The 16,976-nt window shown below is 44.5% G+C and overlaps 1 protein-coding gene across 2 annotated transcripts; it reads right to left on the bottom strand.

The window, feature by feature from the left end:
* Window positions 1-1,546: 1,546 nt before the first annotated feature.
* ZC3HAV1L (zinc finger CCCH-type containing, antiviral 1 like) lies at window positions 1,547-15,940 on the bottom strand. Of its 2 annotated transcripts, XM_059396319.1 has the most exons (5): window positions 15,462-15,940; window positions 14,327-14,462; window positions 10,659-10,917; window positions 8,757-8,931; window positions 1,547-3,239 (listed from the first exon to the last, which is right to left on the bottom strand). In XM_059396319.1, the coding sequence occupies exons 1-4, from the start codon at window positions 15,830-15,832 to the stop codon at window positions 8,777-8,779; spliced, it is 921 nt and encodes a 306-aa protein (XP_059252302.1). In that variant the 5' UTR covers window positions 15,833-15,940; the 3' UTR covers window positions 1,547-3,239; window positions 8,757-8,776. The 2 variants fall into 2 exon arrangements, with proteins under 2 accessions (XP_059252302.1, XP_059252301.1); XM_059396318.1 differs by lacking the exon at window positions 1,547-3,239 and having other exon boundaries at window positions 4,559-8,931.
* Window positions 15,941-16,976: the final 1,036 nt, after the last annotated feature.

The raw sequence follows: 16,976 nt of genomic DNA, 5'->3' as shown, positions 1-16,976 counted from the left end.
AAAAAAAAGTAGGGGCACCTTGGTGGCTCAGTGGGTTAAAGCCTCTGCCTTCGGTTCAGGTCGTGGTCCCAGGGTTCTGGGATCCAGTCCCACATCGGACTCTCTGCTCCGTGGGGAGCCTGCTTCCTCCTCTCTCTCTGCTGGCCTCTCTGCCTACTTGTGATCTTTCTCTCTGTCAAATAAATAAATAAAATCTTAAAAAAAAAAAAAAAACAACTGTGGCCTTTAAAAGGGCAAGTTACGAAGTTTCTGGACCAGTGCTGTCCAGAAGATGGAACCTTCTGCAACAGTGGAGAGGCTCCATACGTCTGTGCCATCCACGAAGTAGCCACTGGCCATAAATGGCTATCAAGCTCTTCATGTGGTTAATGCAACCGAGAAGTGGTTTTAATATTTTTAAAAATTTTAATTAATTTAAAGTTAATTGTCCACCTGTGGCTACTGACCACCATACGGGACAGCAAAGCTCTGGACCATGGGGAGAAAAGTGTAATGAGCCCAGAGTGTAATGGACCCTGAGATCATGACCTGAGCTGAAGGCAGAGGCTTTAACCCACTGAGCCACCCAAGCACCCTTACAAAGTAATTTTCTGATGTTCATTATTCATTCTGTTGACATGATGAATATATTCGGAGTTCTGTGATCTGCCAGTCTTATATTTTTGGAGATAAGTTCTACAAAGCCATGGTGTAGTTTGGAACATTGGGACTTTATTTATTTTTTTTTTCAGACCTTACTGTAAATACTGGTTTACCCCTTAATAACCCTGTTAACTTTGGTTGTGACTTTTCTGAGCTTTGGTTTCCTCACCTAAAAATGGAAATGTTAGTAGAATTCCTACTTCATAGTGTTGTATGAAAATAAGTTAAAAAATCAAGTAAGTCACTCAGTAGTATAATTGGCACTAATAGTATACCATGATAATTATTATTGTTCAATTCTTCATTGGAATTTTATTTAAGAATTCTGTAATTATATTCAAAGCTGAAATTGGTTTCTAATGGAATTTTTAAGGAATTTTCCTTGTCAGTGTTAAGAATAGCACCTACTTAACTCACAGAATTAATGTGGGACCGTGCCATAAGTCTCATTTTTCTAAAAAGAACTTTAATTTTTTATTACACATTGTAGAAAAGGTAGGATATACAGAGAATCAAAGTTGTAAATATTAAAATTATCTGTAATCTCACTTGCCCAAAACAGACATTGTTAGCATTAGACTATAAGCTCTCCCAGGCATTTTTTTTTTTTAAGTATTTATTTGTCAGAGAGAGTAAGAAAGAGCACAAGCTGGGTGAGTGGCAGGCAGAAGGAGAAGCAGGCTGAGCAAGGAGCCCTATGTGGGACTCAATCCCACAATTCATGACCTGAGTTGAAGTCACAGTCTTAACCGACTGAGCCACCCAGGCATCCCTCTTCCAGGCATTTTAAATGCATAAATGCATACATACACATACCTACATATAATGCTGATAAAAAGTTGGGATCAGACTGTACCTAACATTTTGTTGCACTCAACAATATATTATGAACATCTTTTCACCTTAATAAATAATACTCTCAAAACATCATTTTTAATGGTGGCATTGTATTCCAAGATCTAACCCTATCATAAGTTTTTCAGCAAATTCCTATTACCCTATGGTTCATCATCTACCCTTCTCCACCATGCTGTTTGCTTCAAGAAGCTGACCTTTGCAAGACTGCCTCCGTGGGCTCCTTCCCCCTCTGGCTTCCAGTGCCTTTGGCCAATATGGAAGGGGGGTCGTGGCGAACACCAGCAAGAAAACTGGTAATGGAAAAAAAGGAAGGCAAGGGTATGTATTGCCCCAGTCCTCACCCTGAAAAGACTACTTGTTGGCTGTGTCCTCCAACATGAGACCTTGAATGCATCTGGTGGGAGGTTCTCTCATGTGGTCACTTCCCCTGGGTTCCTGTAATCCCCACCCCTTATACCTTCATGCCTATCATGGAATGGTGTCCCCATCACTGCTAGCCTGGGTTACAACCCCAACCTTCATCAGCTTCCCTTAACCCTGCCCATTTCTTCAGAGATAGTCCTTCATTATATTCCCTCCATTTATCCTTTTAAGTGTTTCTTAACATGTTTCTTGACAGGACCTAGCCAACAGACACAATTTTATAAGTAAATCCCTCTATACATCTTTTATTATTATATGATAAATTTCTCAGACTGGAATTATTTGATCAAAAAGCATGTATATTTTTAAGACCTTTCACGATACTGCCAACCTGTCTTCCAAGAGACCAATCCTCCAGCAGTGCACGAGAGCATCTGCCCTCAGACCCCGGGTCCAGCTGGATGTTGTAACTTCACATCATCTTTTGCTGCATTCGTAAGCACTGAGACACGACAGAGATCATCTCATCTATGAAATTCTGTGCTGGGACCAGATTACCCAGTAATCATCGCAGTCTGTTTGTTTCAGTTATTCTTGCATAACTTCCTTGGTGTTTTCTTCTGCTATTAACTTTCACAAATTGACATGTTAACCAATATCTGGCTTTTGAGATTTCATTAAAAATACACCCGACATCATCTTATCCATTTGTAAGGGGACCATCTCTCCCCCAGGTTCTGTCAAAGTATGTCTGTGTCACACCTTTCTATACAGAACCTTGTCACTCCTTGGATTTCAGTGAATTGGACTTATGACCTGTCTCTTTTGGGCTTGAGAAAAGTTACAGTTTTATAGGTTATCTGGTTTTTCTTGCAGTTTTCTACATCCTCAGCTGAAGTCTAACTCCTCAATTGATTTTTTTGAAAATGTAACTAAATCAAGACTATTTTTGTAAGGGACATAAAACCGTATGTCCCATACCACATTCGATGTGCACATTCTTGCTAATGGAAGAAATTGAATCCTGTCTCTCACATGGAAAACTGCTTCTGTGTAAATATTAAAGAATAATATCAATTGTTTAATGGTACAAAAATATTCCCCCACTCCTGTGTGTACTTGCAGCAAATACTATACAATTTGTGGGTACCCCCAGAGCTACTGATTAGGAGACAAAGAGGAGGGAAAATGCACGCTGGAAACCACTGGGAAAGATATTTCATTTTGTAAGAATCTATTATGTCCACACTCTCCAAAAGATAGGCCTTGACAAGTTAATTTGTTTTTGCTTACCCACTTGTTTCCACCACAGAAACCCTCCACGAAGTCCAAAACTGTATCTGTTTCCAGCAATGACAGTATTTCAAACCACAGACCTGCACAGAAGCAATCAGAAGCAATCACGTTTTACGCCCTGAGGATATAGGATAAGAGAGGCGGAGAAGCATTTACCTGAGGTCTGACTGGTGTAAATCACGAGCAGAGAAAACCTTTTAAAGCAGAGGCCCAAGTTAGGCCCCTCTTGCGTAGGTCAAGGCAGTACTGATTTATTTCACCTCTGTTCTGATGACGAAACAAGGTAGTGTGTTTAAAGAATTCAGAACAATACTACACAATGGTATTATAGGGAATTACTACTACTTTCTGAATACATTCCTGTATTTTCCCAAATTTCCACAATGATGTGTTATTTTATTTTCCAAAAAAAAAAAAAAAAAAATATATATATATATATATATATATATGTCTCTTTTGGAAAAAATATTCCTAAATAAGAATAGAGAAATTCAAGGATATAGTAATACATTTTTTTAAAGATTTTATTTATTTATTTGACAGACAGAGATCACAAGTAGGCAGAGAGAGAGAGGAGGAAGCAGGCTCTCAACTGAGCAGAGAGCCCGATGTGGGGCTCGATCCCAGGACTCTGGGATCATGACCTGAGTGAAGGCAGAGGATTTAACCCACTGAGCCACCCAGGTGCCCCAGTAATACATTTTTTTAAAGATTTTATTTGTTTGAGAGAGAAAGAGTGCACAAGCAGGGGAAGGGCAGAAGGGAAGGGAGAAGTAGGCTCCCCGCTGAGCAAGGACCACCCCCCCCAATGTGGGGCTTGATCCCAGGACCCTGGGATCATGACCTGTGCTGAAGGCAGATGCTTAACTGACTGAGCCACCCAGGTGCGCCAAGTAAACATTACTTTAAAAATAAAAATGGGGGCGCCTGGGTGGCTCAGAGGGTTGGGCCTCTGCCTTCGGCTCAGGTCATGGTCTCAGGGTCCTGGGATCGAGCCCCGCATCGGGCTCTCTGCTTGGTGGGGAGCCTGCTTTCTCCTCTCTCTCTCTGCCTGCCTCTCTGCCTACTTGTGATCTCTCTTTCTCTGTGTCAAATAAATAAATAAATCTTTAAAAAAAATAAAATAAAAATAAAAATGAATATAAGGTGATAGACATGTTAACTAAACTTACTGTGGGAATCATTTCACATGATATACATGTATCAAATCATCACCTTATCGACCTTAAACTTACACAATGTTATATGTCAAATAATACCTCCATAAATCTTGGGAAAAAAATGTAAGACAATAATGACACTATAATCAATTTGTAAAACTCAGAACAGGATTTAGAATAAAATGTATACTTTGAGCATATAGCAATACAAATAAAAAGGAAATTACTACATACACATATAAAATATAAATGAATTTTATTTATTAATGTATTGATGCACATAATTGTAATAAAAATTACCAAAAAAGGGAAAAGCAATACATTGAAAGAGTATATGCCATAGTCAAGTAGAGTTACTCAGAATTTAAAATGTTTTAATATAGTAAAACCAGTAATATAATCACATTAGGTGATTTAAGTGATAAAAATTACATGATTATGCAAAAGATACCATCGTTACTAAAAGCTTCTAACAAACAATAAATGTAATTTCCCTTATTAAGTAGAGAACATTTGTTTAAAATGAACAATTAACTTGATATTTAATGAAGAAGTATCAAAAAATATCTTTTCACCACAATTTTATTTAACACAAGACAAAATAGAAATCCATAAGAATAGCCAAATCTTTTTGCAGCTATGATTTTATATTTAGAAGAAACATAAAGGCCGTCTAACACTGTTAGGACAAAGATAATTCAACAAAAGACAAATATTTTAAAAATCAATAGAATTCTAAAGACAGAGATTCCCATACAGAGTAGCAATACAGATGTATGTAGTCAAGAAAAAAAATCAATATAATGAGGGATATAGAAGGCTAGACAAAAATAAGAACAAATTATAATGAAAGAAATCAAGGAACCCATCAGCAATGAAGAGACTTAATTCCTTGATGGAAAGATTAGTATCAAGAGCATAAGTCTTAAACAGTTAATTTTAGATCTAGATGATTCAAACTGAAGTACCAAAAAGATGTTTACTTTAAATAACACATTCCTTAGGGGAAAAAGACTTTTTGAAAATGGAAAATATCAATGTGGGGAGAAGAACCATGAAGACCAATATGATACTGATTCCATGGATTCACAAAGTTTGATTCGTTATATGCCAAAAAAAATTCTTTTTGGAGACTTGTCCAAAAAGAAGAAATAATGGTTTTGTTTTTGCTCAAGGCTAGGGAACAGAAGCAGAAAGCATGGCAGAGTAAGTGTTGGGCTAGAACGCTGAGAACACTAAGAGAACCACCCTTCCTGGGGGCAGAAAAGACTAACTTAGCATTTTCAAAGAATCTGATTTTGCCAGGTTTTGAGGCAGGAAGAGGGAAGGAGTGGCACTTACTGGGAACATCATTTACAAGCACAGAGAGTCATACAATAAAATGGCACATTCCAAAAACTGCAAATAGGTCAGCACACACAATATTGGTCTGCATTTTTAAAAGTCAGTCAAAAGCCAGTATTTAAAAATCTGAAAATGTATCAGAAAATCTGGATCTGGCTTCCTTCGACTAACTGAGAAACATGACAAAAATGGGCTCACACCCCCACATGGGCACAAGAGGCAGGGGCCCCACTCAGATGGGACAAATTGTTATGACACTTGCTCTTTTCCCCCATTTCTTCTACATCCGGCTCACATCGTCCTGGTCAGCTCCCCCTTCTCATCCAAGAAGGCGTCTGAGTTTATGCCTCCTACTTGCCTTATGGGGACCCATGAAGGTTATGGCAGAACAAAGCAATGTGATCAGGTCTGCATTTCGAAAGATCCACCAGGCACAGGACGGAAGGCAGGGAGGTAGAAGGGTGGCAAGAGATCAACGAAATCCATAAAAAGCCCATTTGACGAAAAATTTAAAACGGGACTGCCATCACGGAAGGAGAGCAGGGGGCCACCTAGCACGTCCTATAAAAATACTCTCACGAGACACGACTGGAAAACCAGTGAATCGTCCATCTGTGCAACAGATGCAAGAGGCGAAGGGGGTTAGAAAGAAGGCGGTGTGTCCCGGAGGGAGAGAAAGAGGCAGAGGAGGATACAAATTTGAGATTCTTTGAAGGGAAACTAATCTCCAACCCTGAGTAATGGGTTTGACCCCAGGAACCAGGAGAAAGAAGAGGACAGGGCACTTGGCAGAGTTTTGGGTTAAGTCCTAGGTGGTGACAACTCCGAAATAAAGCAACCAAAGGAGGAACAAGACTGTAGGAAAGGTCATCATTTCCCGTAGGGTATGTTGGATCTGCGGAGCCCACAGATGCGCAGCTTCACCTGCGAAGCCTTGATAAATGACCAAAGAAAACCACCTCCCCCAATTCCAATGTGAAACCATTCGAACAGCTGAATCATGAGATGAAAGAGGGTCAAGCAGGGTTATATGAAATATCTTTACAGAATGCATACTAACAGAACTAAGCTTTAAATGGACTATTAGAGAACTGAAGAAAACATTGCAACAAAAATTACAGAGGGTCGTTTTCATGCATATAAAAACATAGTAATAAGATACATAACAAGAACACAAGCCTGTAAAAGTCCACCAAGTCTCCTAATGTCCAGGATATACATGTGTACCCTATCTGTTCCCATTAAGAACTAAACATGGCTTACAGAAAAAATACACATGGTAAAAGAATAAAATGTGAATAACAATAAAATATTAAAATAATTTTTTAAAAGATTTTATTTATGTGACAGATCACAAGTAGGCAGAGAGGCAGGCAGAGAGAGAGGAGGAAGCAGGCTCTCTGCTGAGCAGAGAGCCTGATGCGGGACTCGATCCCAGGACCCTGGGATCATGACCTGAGTCAAAGGCAGAGGCTTTAACCCACTGAGCCACCCAGGTGCCCCGTCAAAATAATTTAAAAAAAAAAAAAAAAATTAGCACCAGGAGAAATCAGAACTAGGAAAAAGGAAACAAAGTATGCAAAACCTAAGGGCTTTCAGAAATACTGTTGTGGATGGCAAAGGTGAAAAGGTTCACAGAAGCAGCATGATCTTACTGCCCGTAGGAGAAAACACAGCAATTTCTCACTTTGCAAAGGATATTTTGGCCCACCTCCCCCCAGCAGGGAAGATAGCATTTCGTGATAAAATATGGTTCTACGCTAAATTAATTCAGCTTTATGCAAAACTCACTCCCTCGTTCCTATTTCTCAGATATTGTGTTATTGCAGGAAAGTCAAAATGTAAAAAAAAAAAAAAAAAAAAAACCACTTTACACATCAACATTTGGGAATATCACAAAAGCAAACACAGAAAAAGATGTCATAACGCAGCTTCTCTGCGGTACCCTTGGTTGAAAACAAAGAACCAAACATCCAAGTGTAGCTGGATGAAGAGAGCCAGGTGGCGGGGACAGAGAGAAGGAAGGAAAGTCAACATGAGACAGACAAGGTCTACAGGTTTCTGATAGTCCCCCCAGATCCGCAGAAAGAATGGATACAACTTTGAGAAATGGATGAACGACCCTATCACAAGGGGGGTGTTGGCGAAAATTTTAATAAGAAATGCAGAGTAGACACAGTGAGGTAGAAATCTTTGGTGAGCACTCGACAGTTACACACTTTGTGGTGCGGCTGAGGGATGTACTCAGGAGAGCTGGGTATCATGTGAGCACGGTACGACTCATATCCTTTCATGAAAATTAAGGAACCTAATTAAATGCCATCCCACATCAGCCCCAGGAGGGCAGGCACAAAATGCACACACACACACACACACAGAAAGCACACATCCTGGAAAAAAATTCCCTTGCATATACTTAAAGAAATGCAATCACTTGATCTTAGCCAAAAGGCAATATCATTTAGCACCAACAAGCTAAGCAAAAGAATACATTTAAAAATTCAATATTGCGAGGATTTGAGGAAGAGAGTTCCATTCAAAATTGGTTAGAAAGAACAGAAACATCCAGAATAAGGGAAGTCGTTAAGTAAATGACTGTATGTTAGTGTATCTGTGCATAAAAATGATTATATACGATAAAATGTGAATAGGGAAAGAGGCTTATGAAATGTTAAGAACAAGAGGACTAAGTGTCCATATATGGTCTCTGACAACCACTATGTAAACCGTGTATGTGGGTGCAGAAAAACACTGGCCGGGTCATGGAACAAGGCAGCCAAAACCCGCTCCTCTTGGAGCTCCCGCCAGCCTAGGGGACCTGACAGGGACTACAGGCAGAATCTGCCATCTTCAGAGTTAGCCCTGGACTGACCCCAACCGTACTCACGTCCTCCCCTCTCTGCCTGCTCCACGTCCCACCACACCCCAACCACCCATCCCCAATGTCATCCACGCAACCTGATGCTTTCCCCTTCTCCGTCATCTTTAATCTTTATAGCAACGTGTGAGGTAGGTATTACTATGACTGTTATTGATAAGTGATTACACGAAGGAACTTAGAAATAAAGCTCAACAGAAGCTTTGTTTTCAGACCTTCTGACTGGACAAGCGTCTTATTTCACGGACATCCTTTCCGGTTTCCCTGTGTGTGGCTTCTTGGCTGACGGAGCAGGGATAGGAGCCACAGGACCAGCCTCTGCAGCACCAGCCATATGTCCGCCTGGCTTCTGGAGGCCCTGGGAATACTCAGCAGGAGAAGCGGCATTACCTAAAAAGAAGAGGAGAGAGATGAGCTTTCCTGAGACACCCTTTTTAGAGCTCTCAATTTCATTTTATGTCAGCAGCATCAGCCCTGCTAATCAGATCTCAGACAAAAGTCCCAACACTGTGAATTTAGAGAGTTTTGTGTCCTCTGGATTTATTTGACACACACACACACACAGAGCAGAAAGTCACTATTTCAGTGACTTCAGCTAAAAGAGACTTCAGTTATGAGAGACTCACTAAAGAAGACCAGAGGAAGGTAATGACAGGCCCTGTGCCAGTATAGATAATTCCTGCCACCATTTGGGGTCCTCTAGACAGCTGCCTGTACTCCCTCCAGACCACCTGTGCAGGAAGTCAGCCACTACCATCCCAACATAAGAAAACTCCATATTGAGGGGCGCCTGGGTGGCTCCGTCGGTTAAGCATCTGCCTTCGGCTCAGGTCATGATCCCAGAGTCCTAGGATGGAGCCCCGCATCAGGTTCCCTGCTCAGCGGGGAGTCTGCTTCTCCTTCTTTCTCTGCCTGCAGCTCCCCCTGCTTGTGCTCCCTCTCTCTCTCAATCTGTCAAATAAATAAATAAAATCTTTAAAAAAAAAAAAAAAAGGTAAAATAAAACATATCAAAAGCTTAGAGATATTGGCTTTCCTGATTTGGTTTTCCCATCAACAATTCCCCTAAGCCTACCTGCCACTGAAACGGATTTTGAGCTATAAGCAAATCTAATAAGTTAAGCAACCTGAATGCACTGTAATTAAAAGTACACCAGACCACAGTCAGCAGACCTTAAAAAATGAGAGACTATGTAGCAATATGGGAAGATGTTTATGAAGTGGTATAAAGTGAAAATTTAGATACGAATGCATACTGCAACCACAAATGGACCAATATTTGTAGAGTAACAGGAGGGAAGGGCCTGACGTTAAACGGTACTTATGATTATGGATAGAGAGAGTGGAATCATAGGCAATTTATATCTCTACTCTCTTATTTTCCAAATTTTTCTGTCACATGGTTAAAATTTCTTAACAACTGAAAAAGAAAATACTTTTTTTTTTTTTTTTAAGATTTATTTATTTATTCCAGCGAGAGAGTGAGCCTGAACACAGAGCTGGACCCCATGGCCCTGAGATCACCACCTAGTCAGAACCAGACGCTCAGCCAACTGCACCATCCAGGTGCCCCCAAAGAAAATAACTTTCTTAAAAGTTCTCATTATAAGAAAAACTGTGTAACGATGGACGATGACAGATGTTAGCTCAACTTAGTGCCATCACTTCGCCATGTATACAAATATCGAACCATGCTGTACATCTGAAACTTACATAATGTTATATGTTAATTATCTCAAGAAAAACAAAGAAGAAGAGAATGCTTTAATTCAAATTTAATAAAAGAAAGCTATTCCTATGTCTTCCTTCCCTTCTTGTCCACTGGCCCACCCCCCTTCTCTTTCTTCCCAACAAAGCCGTGAGGACAATTGTATCTACTTCCTGGCCCCCAGCTTAGCAAGGAGCAACACTGTTCAAACCCTTGGGCAGGTGCTATTGGCTGTCAGCACTGAAAACAAACTCTATCCCGTCCCTCCTTTGGTTAGAAGCACAGTTTTCTATCATAAAATGTTGGTGGTTCTGCTTCCCCAAGGACAGAGCATGAGCTGCCACCCCCTAGACTGACTTCCAGGTCAAAACGACATGTGCTAGTGCTCTGTCTCCCTCTGATGGTCTCACCTTGACTTTCAAGCATCTTGTGCAGCTTCATGTGCTTGTAGGTAGAGATGATCTGAAAATTTACGACGCTTGGAATATTCAGTCCTTGGTCCTGCAGCAGCTGCAGCGATGTGGCATGAATGAGCTGATGGGACCGTTTGCATTTCTGAAGTCTGCACTCCCCTCTGACAAAGGATTTGCACACGTGAAACTTGTTGCATTTATCCTTGAGGTTGCAGTAGCCATAAAGTGCTTCACCTTTGTTGTACAGTAAACAGACCTGGTCCAGAAATGAAGCAAGACTTAACACATTTGTTTTCACTACATTTCTTAAGGCAATTGATTGGAGAAAAATTTTTTTTGTTTTAAGTCATCTTTACAACCAGCGCGGGATTCAAACTCACAACCCTGAGACTGAGTTGCATGTTACACCCACTGAGCCAACCAGGCACCCCAAGAAATAATTTTGAAAAAGAAGTGTAATGGGCACAGAATCTTGTACCATCATATATTATAATACTTAAACTACATATATTAAAACTACTTAAACAGTAGGATACTGATTTCAGAATGCATAGGAGATCAAGAAGAGGAGAACCCTAGACCTAGTCCCCAAATCAAAATAATCCTTTCCTTAAAGATTTCATAGAGTTCAACAATAAAACTATATGAGCCTAATGTTTTCTTGTAGAAGACATTTAACTAATACTCTAGTTTTGGGGTGTTTTAAAATTTTCATCTTAATGCTTCTGTTGTTCAAAAATAAAGACTATTCTGGCTTTCTACTTTTTTCTTGAATCAGTTTGGGATTTTTTAAAGATTTTTAAAAGATTTTTATTTGACAAAGAAAGAGCACAAGCTGGAGAGGCGGAGCAGCAGGCAGAGGGAGAGGGAGAAGCAGGCTTCCCACTGAGCAAGGAGCCTAATGCAAGGCTCAATCCCCAGATCATGACCTGAGCCAAAGACAAATGCTTAACCAATAAGCCACCCAGGCCTACCTTCACTCAGTCTTGACGGGCTATATTTTTTCTAGAAATGTGTCCATTTCATTGAAGTTTTCAAATGTATCTGTATCACATTGTACGTATTTCCAATGTGTGTTTCTTTCAACACCACCAAGTAATTCTCAGTGGACAATGACCAGGTGTCCCATAAATTTTAATTCAATCTTAATATTGTCTACCTGGAGATAAAGTCAGATCCCATAGGCTAAGGGCTCAGGCCAACCAGGCTGCCCCCATTTGAGATGCCTATCGCGGGTCGAGGCTGCCATCCGCCACTGGCTGAACTGCTACAAAGGTTCTCCCCACCTCCTCCTCTGTTAGATTAATGTGCTAGAACAGTTCACAGAACTCAGAGAAACAGTTTACTTACTAGATGACCAGTTTATTATAAAAGGATATAACTCAGGAACACGCAGATGGGGGAGATGTACAGAGGAAGGTAAGGGGGGAAAGGTGTGGAGCTTCCGTGACCTCTCCTGGGATCCCACTCTCCCAGCACCCCCAAGTGCTCACCAACCTAGAAGCTCTCTGAAAGTCTATCCTTTTGGGGTTTTATGGAAGCTTCATAACATATCCATGATAGGTTAAATCACACTGGCCACTGACGAATGAGCTCAATCCCCAGCCCCTCTGCACTCCCAGGAGATGGGAGAGTGGGGGGCAGAGGGATAAAAGTTACAACTGTCTAATCACAAAATTGGTTCTCCTGACAACCAGCTCCCATCCTTAGGTTACCTAGGGGCTTTCCAAAAACTCACTATTGACTTAACAACAAGACACTATTACAGCCCTCATCGTTTAGGAAATTCCAAGGGTTTGGGGAATTCTTTGCCAGGAATGGGAATGAAGACCAAATATGTTATATTTCTCATTATAAGTCACAAGATCACAGTGTCTGTCCCTACTGTCTTTTTACTAAGTGGTATATCTGTATTACATACTGTGTCTTTTGGAGGGTGATGAGAAAGGGTCATGGGGCATTTTCATACCGGAGATGTGAGGCACCATTCCTGCCTCATTCACTGTGCTTGTCCACGGTCTCTGCTACCTAAGCGGCCATGCTGCGTGCCACATGACATACACCTCTCCAGTCCTGGGTGACGGGACCAGGAGTGGGCTCCTGCCGTAAATACAGCCAACCCACTGGCTGCTCACAGAACACGGCGGTGGGCTGACATGACAAGATGAGGCTGAACCCAGACAGGAGGGAGAAGCCATAAAGAAAAGTGTTCAGTAAGTTAAACAACGTAATGATGTTAAACTTCTGCAAGTTAAATAATATCTTAAAAACTAAAAGGTTGTAACTACTAGAAGTGTCACTGCCCCTTCTCTCTGAGAGATGAAGGACCGGACCCCGCTGCAGCCTTTCTCCTCTTTCTTCCTGCCAATAACTTGCTCCGGATGCTGCTCGGAGTCCTTTTGGCAGTATGGCTGGAATGTATCGGTTTATGATAACCATGACTGACCAAGCCTGGCTTCAAAGTCTGAAGAATGAGAAAAGACATGGGTGTCAAGAACAAAGCTCTTAGCTCTTAAGGCAGACTCCGGTGCCGCCTTCTGTATATGGATTCTGCTGTCCTGCTGCCCTCTGACCCTAAGGCTCCAGCTCATTCCTCCAGCCTTGTGACTCCGTTCCCTTCCAGGGCCTGAAATACCTTAGCATTAATAGGGGCCACAGTCACAAACTACCCTCGATTTTCCCAACAGCCTCCCTTCTTCCCACTGCTCTCCTGGCAACTTGAGTGTCTGAGACAGCATCACTGTGCTAGAGCAGAAGATTCGTTCAGCTGGTGGGCTCCTGTAATATTGTCTTCTGGGATTCCTACTATTTTGCTTTTAAAAGTTCTTCGTGTAGGGACACCTGGGTGGCTCAGTCGGTTGTGCATCCAATTCTTGGTTTTGGCTCAAGTCCTGATCTCAGGTTGTGAGAACGAGCTCCATGTTGGACTTCGGGCTCAGTGCAGAGTCTGCTTGAGATGCTCTCTCCCTCTCCGTCCACCCCTCCCCCTGCTCTAAAATGAATAAATAAATCTTTAAAGAAAATTCTTTTTGTGTGCAGCTAAACAGATACAAACATGCTAATTTCACCAGGATAGCAATTCTAATAGGCACTTGTGAAGCATGTGGAGCTAAATCATTTCAAAACAATTAAAACTAATATCTAAGGCCCCAAAAAAGTAAATGGGGGGACATACTTACAACAAATGTGACCACAAAAGGGATTGGTATCATTAAAGACATCTTATAAATAGAAAAAGACAAATGCCTCAACATCGGCAAAAGCATACAGGGGCAATTTGCAAAACATCGGTTTCACAGACAGACCTAAATTCAAATCTGCCATGTACTTTGTGACCTGGGGCAATTTAATGCATCTGAACCTCAGTTTCCTCACCTGTAAAATGGGGACACATTATTAACGAGCTGAGGTATATGGATGGCTTAGCATTCAGTAAACAATAAAAAAACCAACAGCTATTACCATCATTTCTTTATCACATGTGTCCATTACTCCCTGCGTATCAAACCCTGGTAAAATCACTGGTAAAATGACCCCACAGAGGTCGACCCTGCACCATTACCTCCACCTAAACACCTGCTGCCCTCTGTAAACAGACCTCTGATGTTCTCCAGTGAGTTCTTCCACTGGGCAGACAACATGAGGGCAAACTCTTGGTAACTCACCTCTGGTAAAAGGCACGGGTCATTCTGTAAAAGCAGGATCCGAAGCTGGGCCTCATTGAGGCCAAAAAGCCCATGGTTTTTCAGTACTTGGATGTTGACAGGTGTGTGGATGTCATGGGAAAGGGTGCAGGTAGACCTAGGAGAACACAGAGCTCTGGCTCAGGGGCCCAGATGAAGAAGGGACTGGTCCCCCAAATTCCTTGCCTCTGGTTGCTTTCAATTCACATGGAAGTTAAACAAGTTTCCATGACCCCACAGATACTATATCCTAATAAGTAAACATGGATACTAAGGCAGCTCAGTTGAAGCATCTCTTCTCCCAAAGTCATTTTCATTTTAAGTTCGGATACTTTAAAGCCAAAGGTACCCCCTCCTCCAGGCACCGACCTTGCGGGGCAGAGGATGCCATCTGTTGTTCTGAAGGGTGGTGCACTTGCCTTCTCCACCCCAACAACTGCCCACCCCACTGTCCACCCACGTTAGGAGGAAAGCGGGCCCACACCCCGGCTTTGGGGAGCTTGAGTAAAACCAAGGAAGCCTAGAGAGACAGGAGGCGGCCTTACAACACCTCGCCCAAACCACCCAGCCCTCAGGTTCCTGGGGGATGGTTCTAGATCGGGCTTTCTAAACCTGGAGCGCACAGACTCGCTGCGGTAAAACTTTGAGGTTACGCGTGGAAAGAAAGGGCACCCTCCATAAAGGGCCCACGGACCTCATGGGTCCGCAGGAAGCCCCCAGTGGGACCCCTGGAGTAACTGAACTCCAAAGCCGCGGTCCTGATTTCCCCGCCGAGGTGCGGAGGACCCGCAGGGGCTGAAATCCGAGGGCGAGCCGCGGTGGAGAAATCCGGACTGCGACGGCTCTGGGCCTCGCTCCGGGCCTCGCTCGCTAGGGGAGCTGGAAGCTCCGGGGAGGCCTCGCCTGGAGGACCCTCGCGGCCCCTTCGCGAGGCTTCCCTGCCGCCCTCGGTGGGGGCGGCGGGGGGCTGCGGGGGAGCGTGCAGCCCTGACCCAACCAGCCCTGTTCTCACTTCTCGGGGAACCCGCTTCCCGCCGGGCGCGTCAGGCCCGCGGCCCCTCGCGCGGTGACCGCCCCGCGCCGCCGCCCCCGCCGCGCGCCCCGCCGCCCGCCTCACCAGCAGTCGCGGTTCGGGCACTTGCCCAGCATGTGGCGGCGGCAGAGGTGCAGCTGGTCGCAGGCCTGGCACTCGCCGCGCTGGTAGCGGGCGCACAGGCGCGCCGAGGACACGGCCACCACCCGCCAGGCGCAGGGGCCGCCGCCGCCGCCGCCGCCCGCGCCGGCCGCCACCTCGGCCTCGGCGTCCCAGAGGCCCTCCCTCATCTCCACCTCCTGCAGCAGGAAGCGGTCGGGCCCGGCCTGGCGCAGCACGTCCCGGAGCCGGGCCTCCGACAGCTCCACGTTGCCGCGCAGGTCCTGCAGGAACATGCGGCCGCCGTTGGCGCACAGCACCTTGGTGAGGAAGGAGCACACGGTGGGCTCCGCCATGGCCGCGGCCGAGCGCGGAAACCTGAGGCGGGCAGACTCCTCCCAGTCACGTCCACGACTCCGGCCCCGAGCTCCCCGGCCCGGCCGGGCCGAGAGGGGGAGGGCGCGCCGCGGGGACGGCGGCGGCGGCTGCAGAGGGGCGCCCGGGGGCGGGGGGACACCCCGGGCGCGGCCGTGGGGGTTGGGGGGGACTGTACTGGCCGAGGGCCTGCTCTGTGCCGGCCCCGGGTCAAGGGCGGGGTGTCCTGGCCCGGAGAGACGTGGAGAGTGGGGGAGTCGTGACACGCCAGCAAAGGAGAGAATCGGGGTGCTGCGGAGATGAAACAGGGTGACGAGGTGGAAGGGGCGGGCTGGGGCGCCCGAGGGAGTTGAGGGGGAAGGATTCGGCCAGCCTTGAGCCGCAGGTGGCGTCAAGGCTTTGCAAGGTTGACCAGCTGGACCTGAGATTCGCTGTAAGGGTGAGCTACACAGCCTGGATTTGGAAGATTTAGGATGCAAGGGCTCTCATGAGTGACTTGGTTAGTCATGCTCCACTGGGGCGCCTGGGGGGCTCAGTCGGTTCAGCGTCTGCCTTCTGCTGGGGTCATGATCCGGGGATCCTGGGATCTCGCCCCACATCAGGCTCCCTGCTGGGTGGGGACCTCCGTCCACCCCGTTTCTCCCTCTCCCCCTGCTAATCCATGTCTCCCCCTGCTCCTGCTCTTTCTCTCTCCGTCAAATAAATACAATCTTTCAACAAAAAATATGCTCAATTGGTGATATTTAAGTAAAATGTCCTTACAATTTAATCCATTTCTTTTACTTATCTAATGTAGTATGAGAAAATGTTAAACTACCTATGGGGCTCACTTTATTTCTGTTGGACCGCACCAGTCTAGACCTGTCTGCTCAGCAGCCATCCTTTCTGCCCAACACCTTGCTCATTTCGTGGACAGTTTTCGAGGCCCTGCTAATGCAGCGACAAGAGTATGAAGTCGGGTAAGATCCGATGGAGGACTCAACCAGCTGTCTTACAGGGTGGTTGTGAGGATGACGTGAGTTGATGTTATGTAAAGAAGCTAAAGAGGAAGGCGACTGACTGGCCAGGTGCTAGAAGATCTTCTCTGCCAGGCTTAGAAATTTGAGCTTATGTGCTGAAGACGCT

The sequence above is a fragment of the Mustela nigripes genome, chromosome 4 (assembly GCF_022355385.1).
Source record: "Mustela nigripes isolate SB6536 chromosome 4, MUSNIG.SB6536, whole genome shotgun sequence".
NCBI lineage: Eukaryota > Metazoa > Chordata > Mammalia > Carnivora > Mustelidae > Mustela > Mustela nigripes.
The sequence above is the reverse complement of the archived record's forward strand: the minus strand, read 5'-3'. Positions and strand labels throughout refer to the sequence as shown.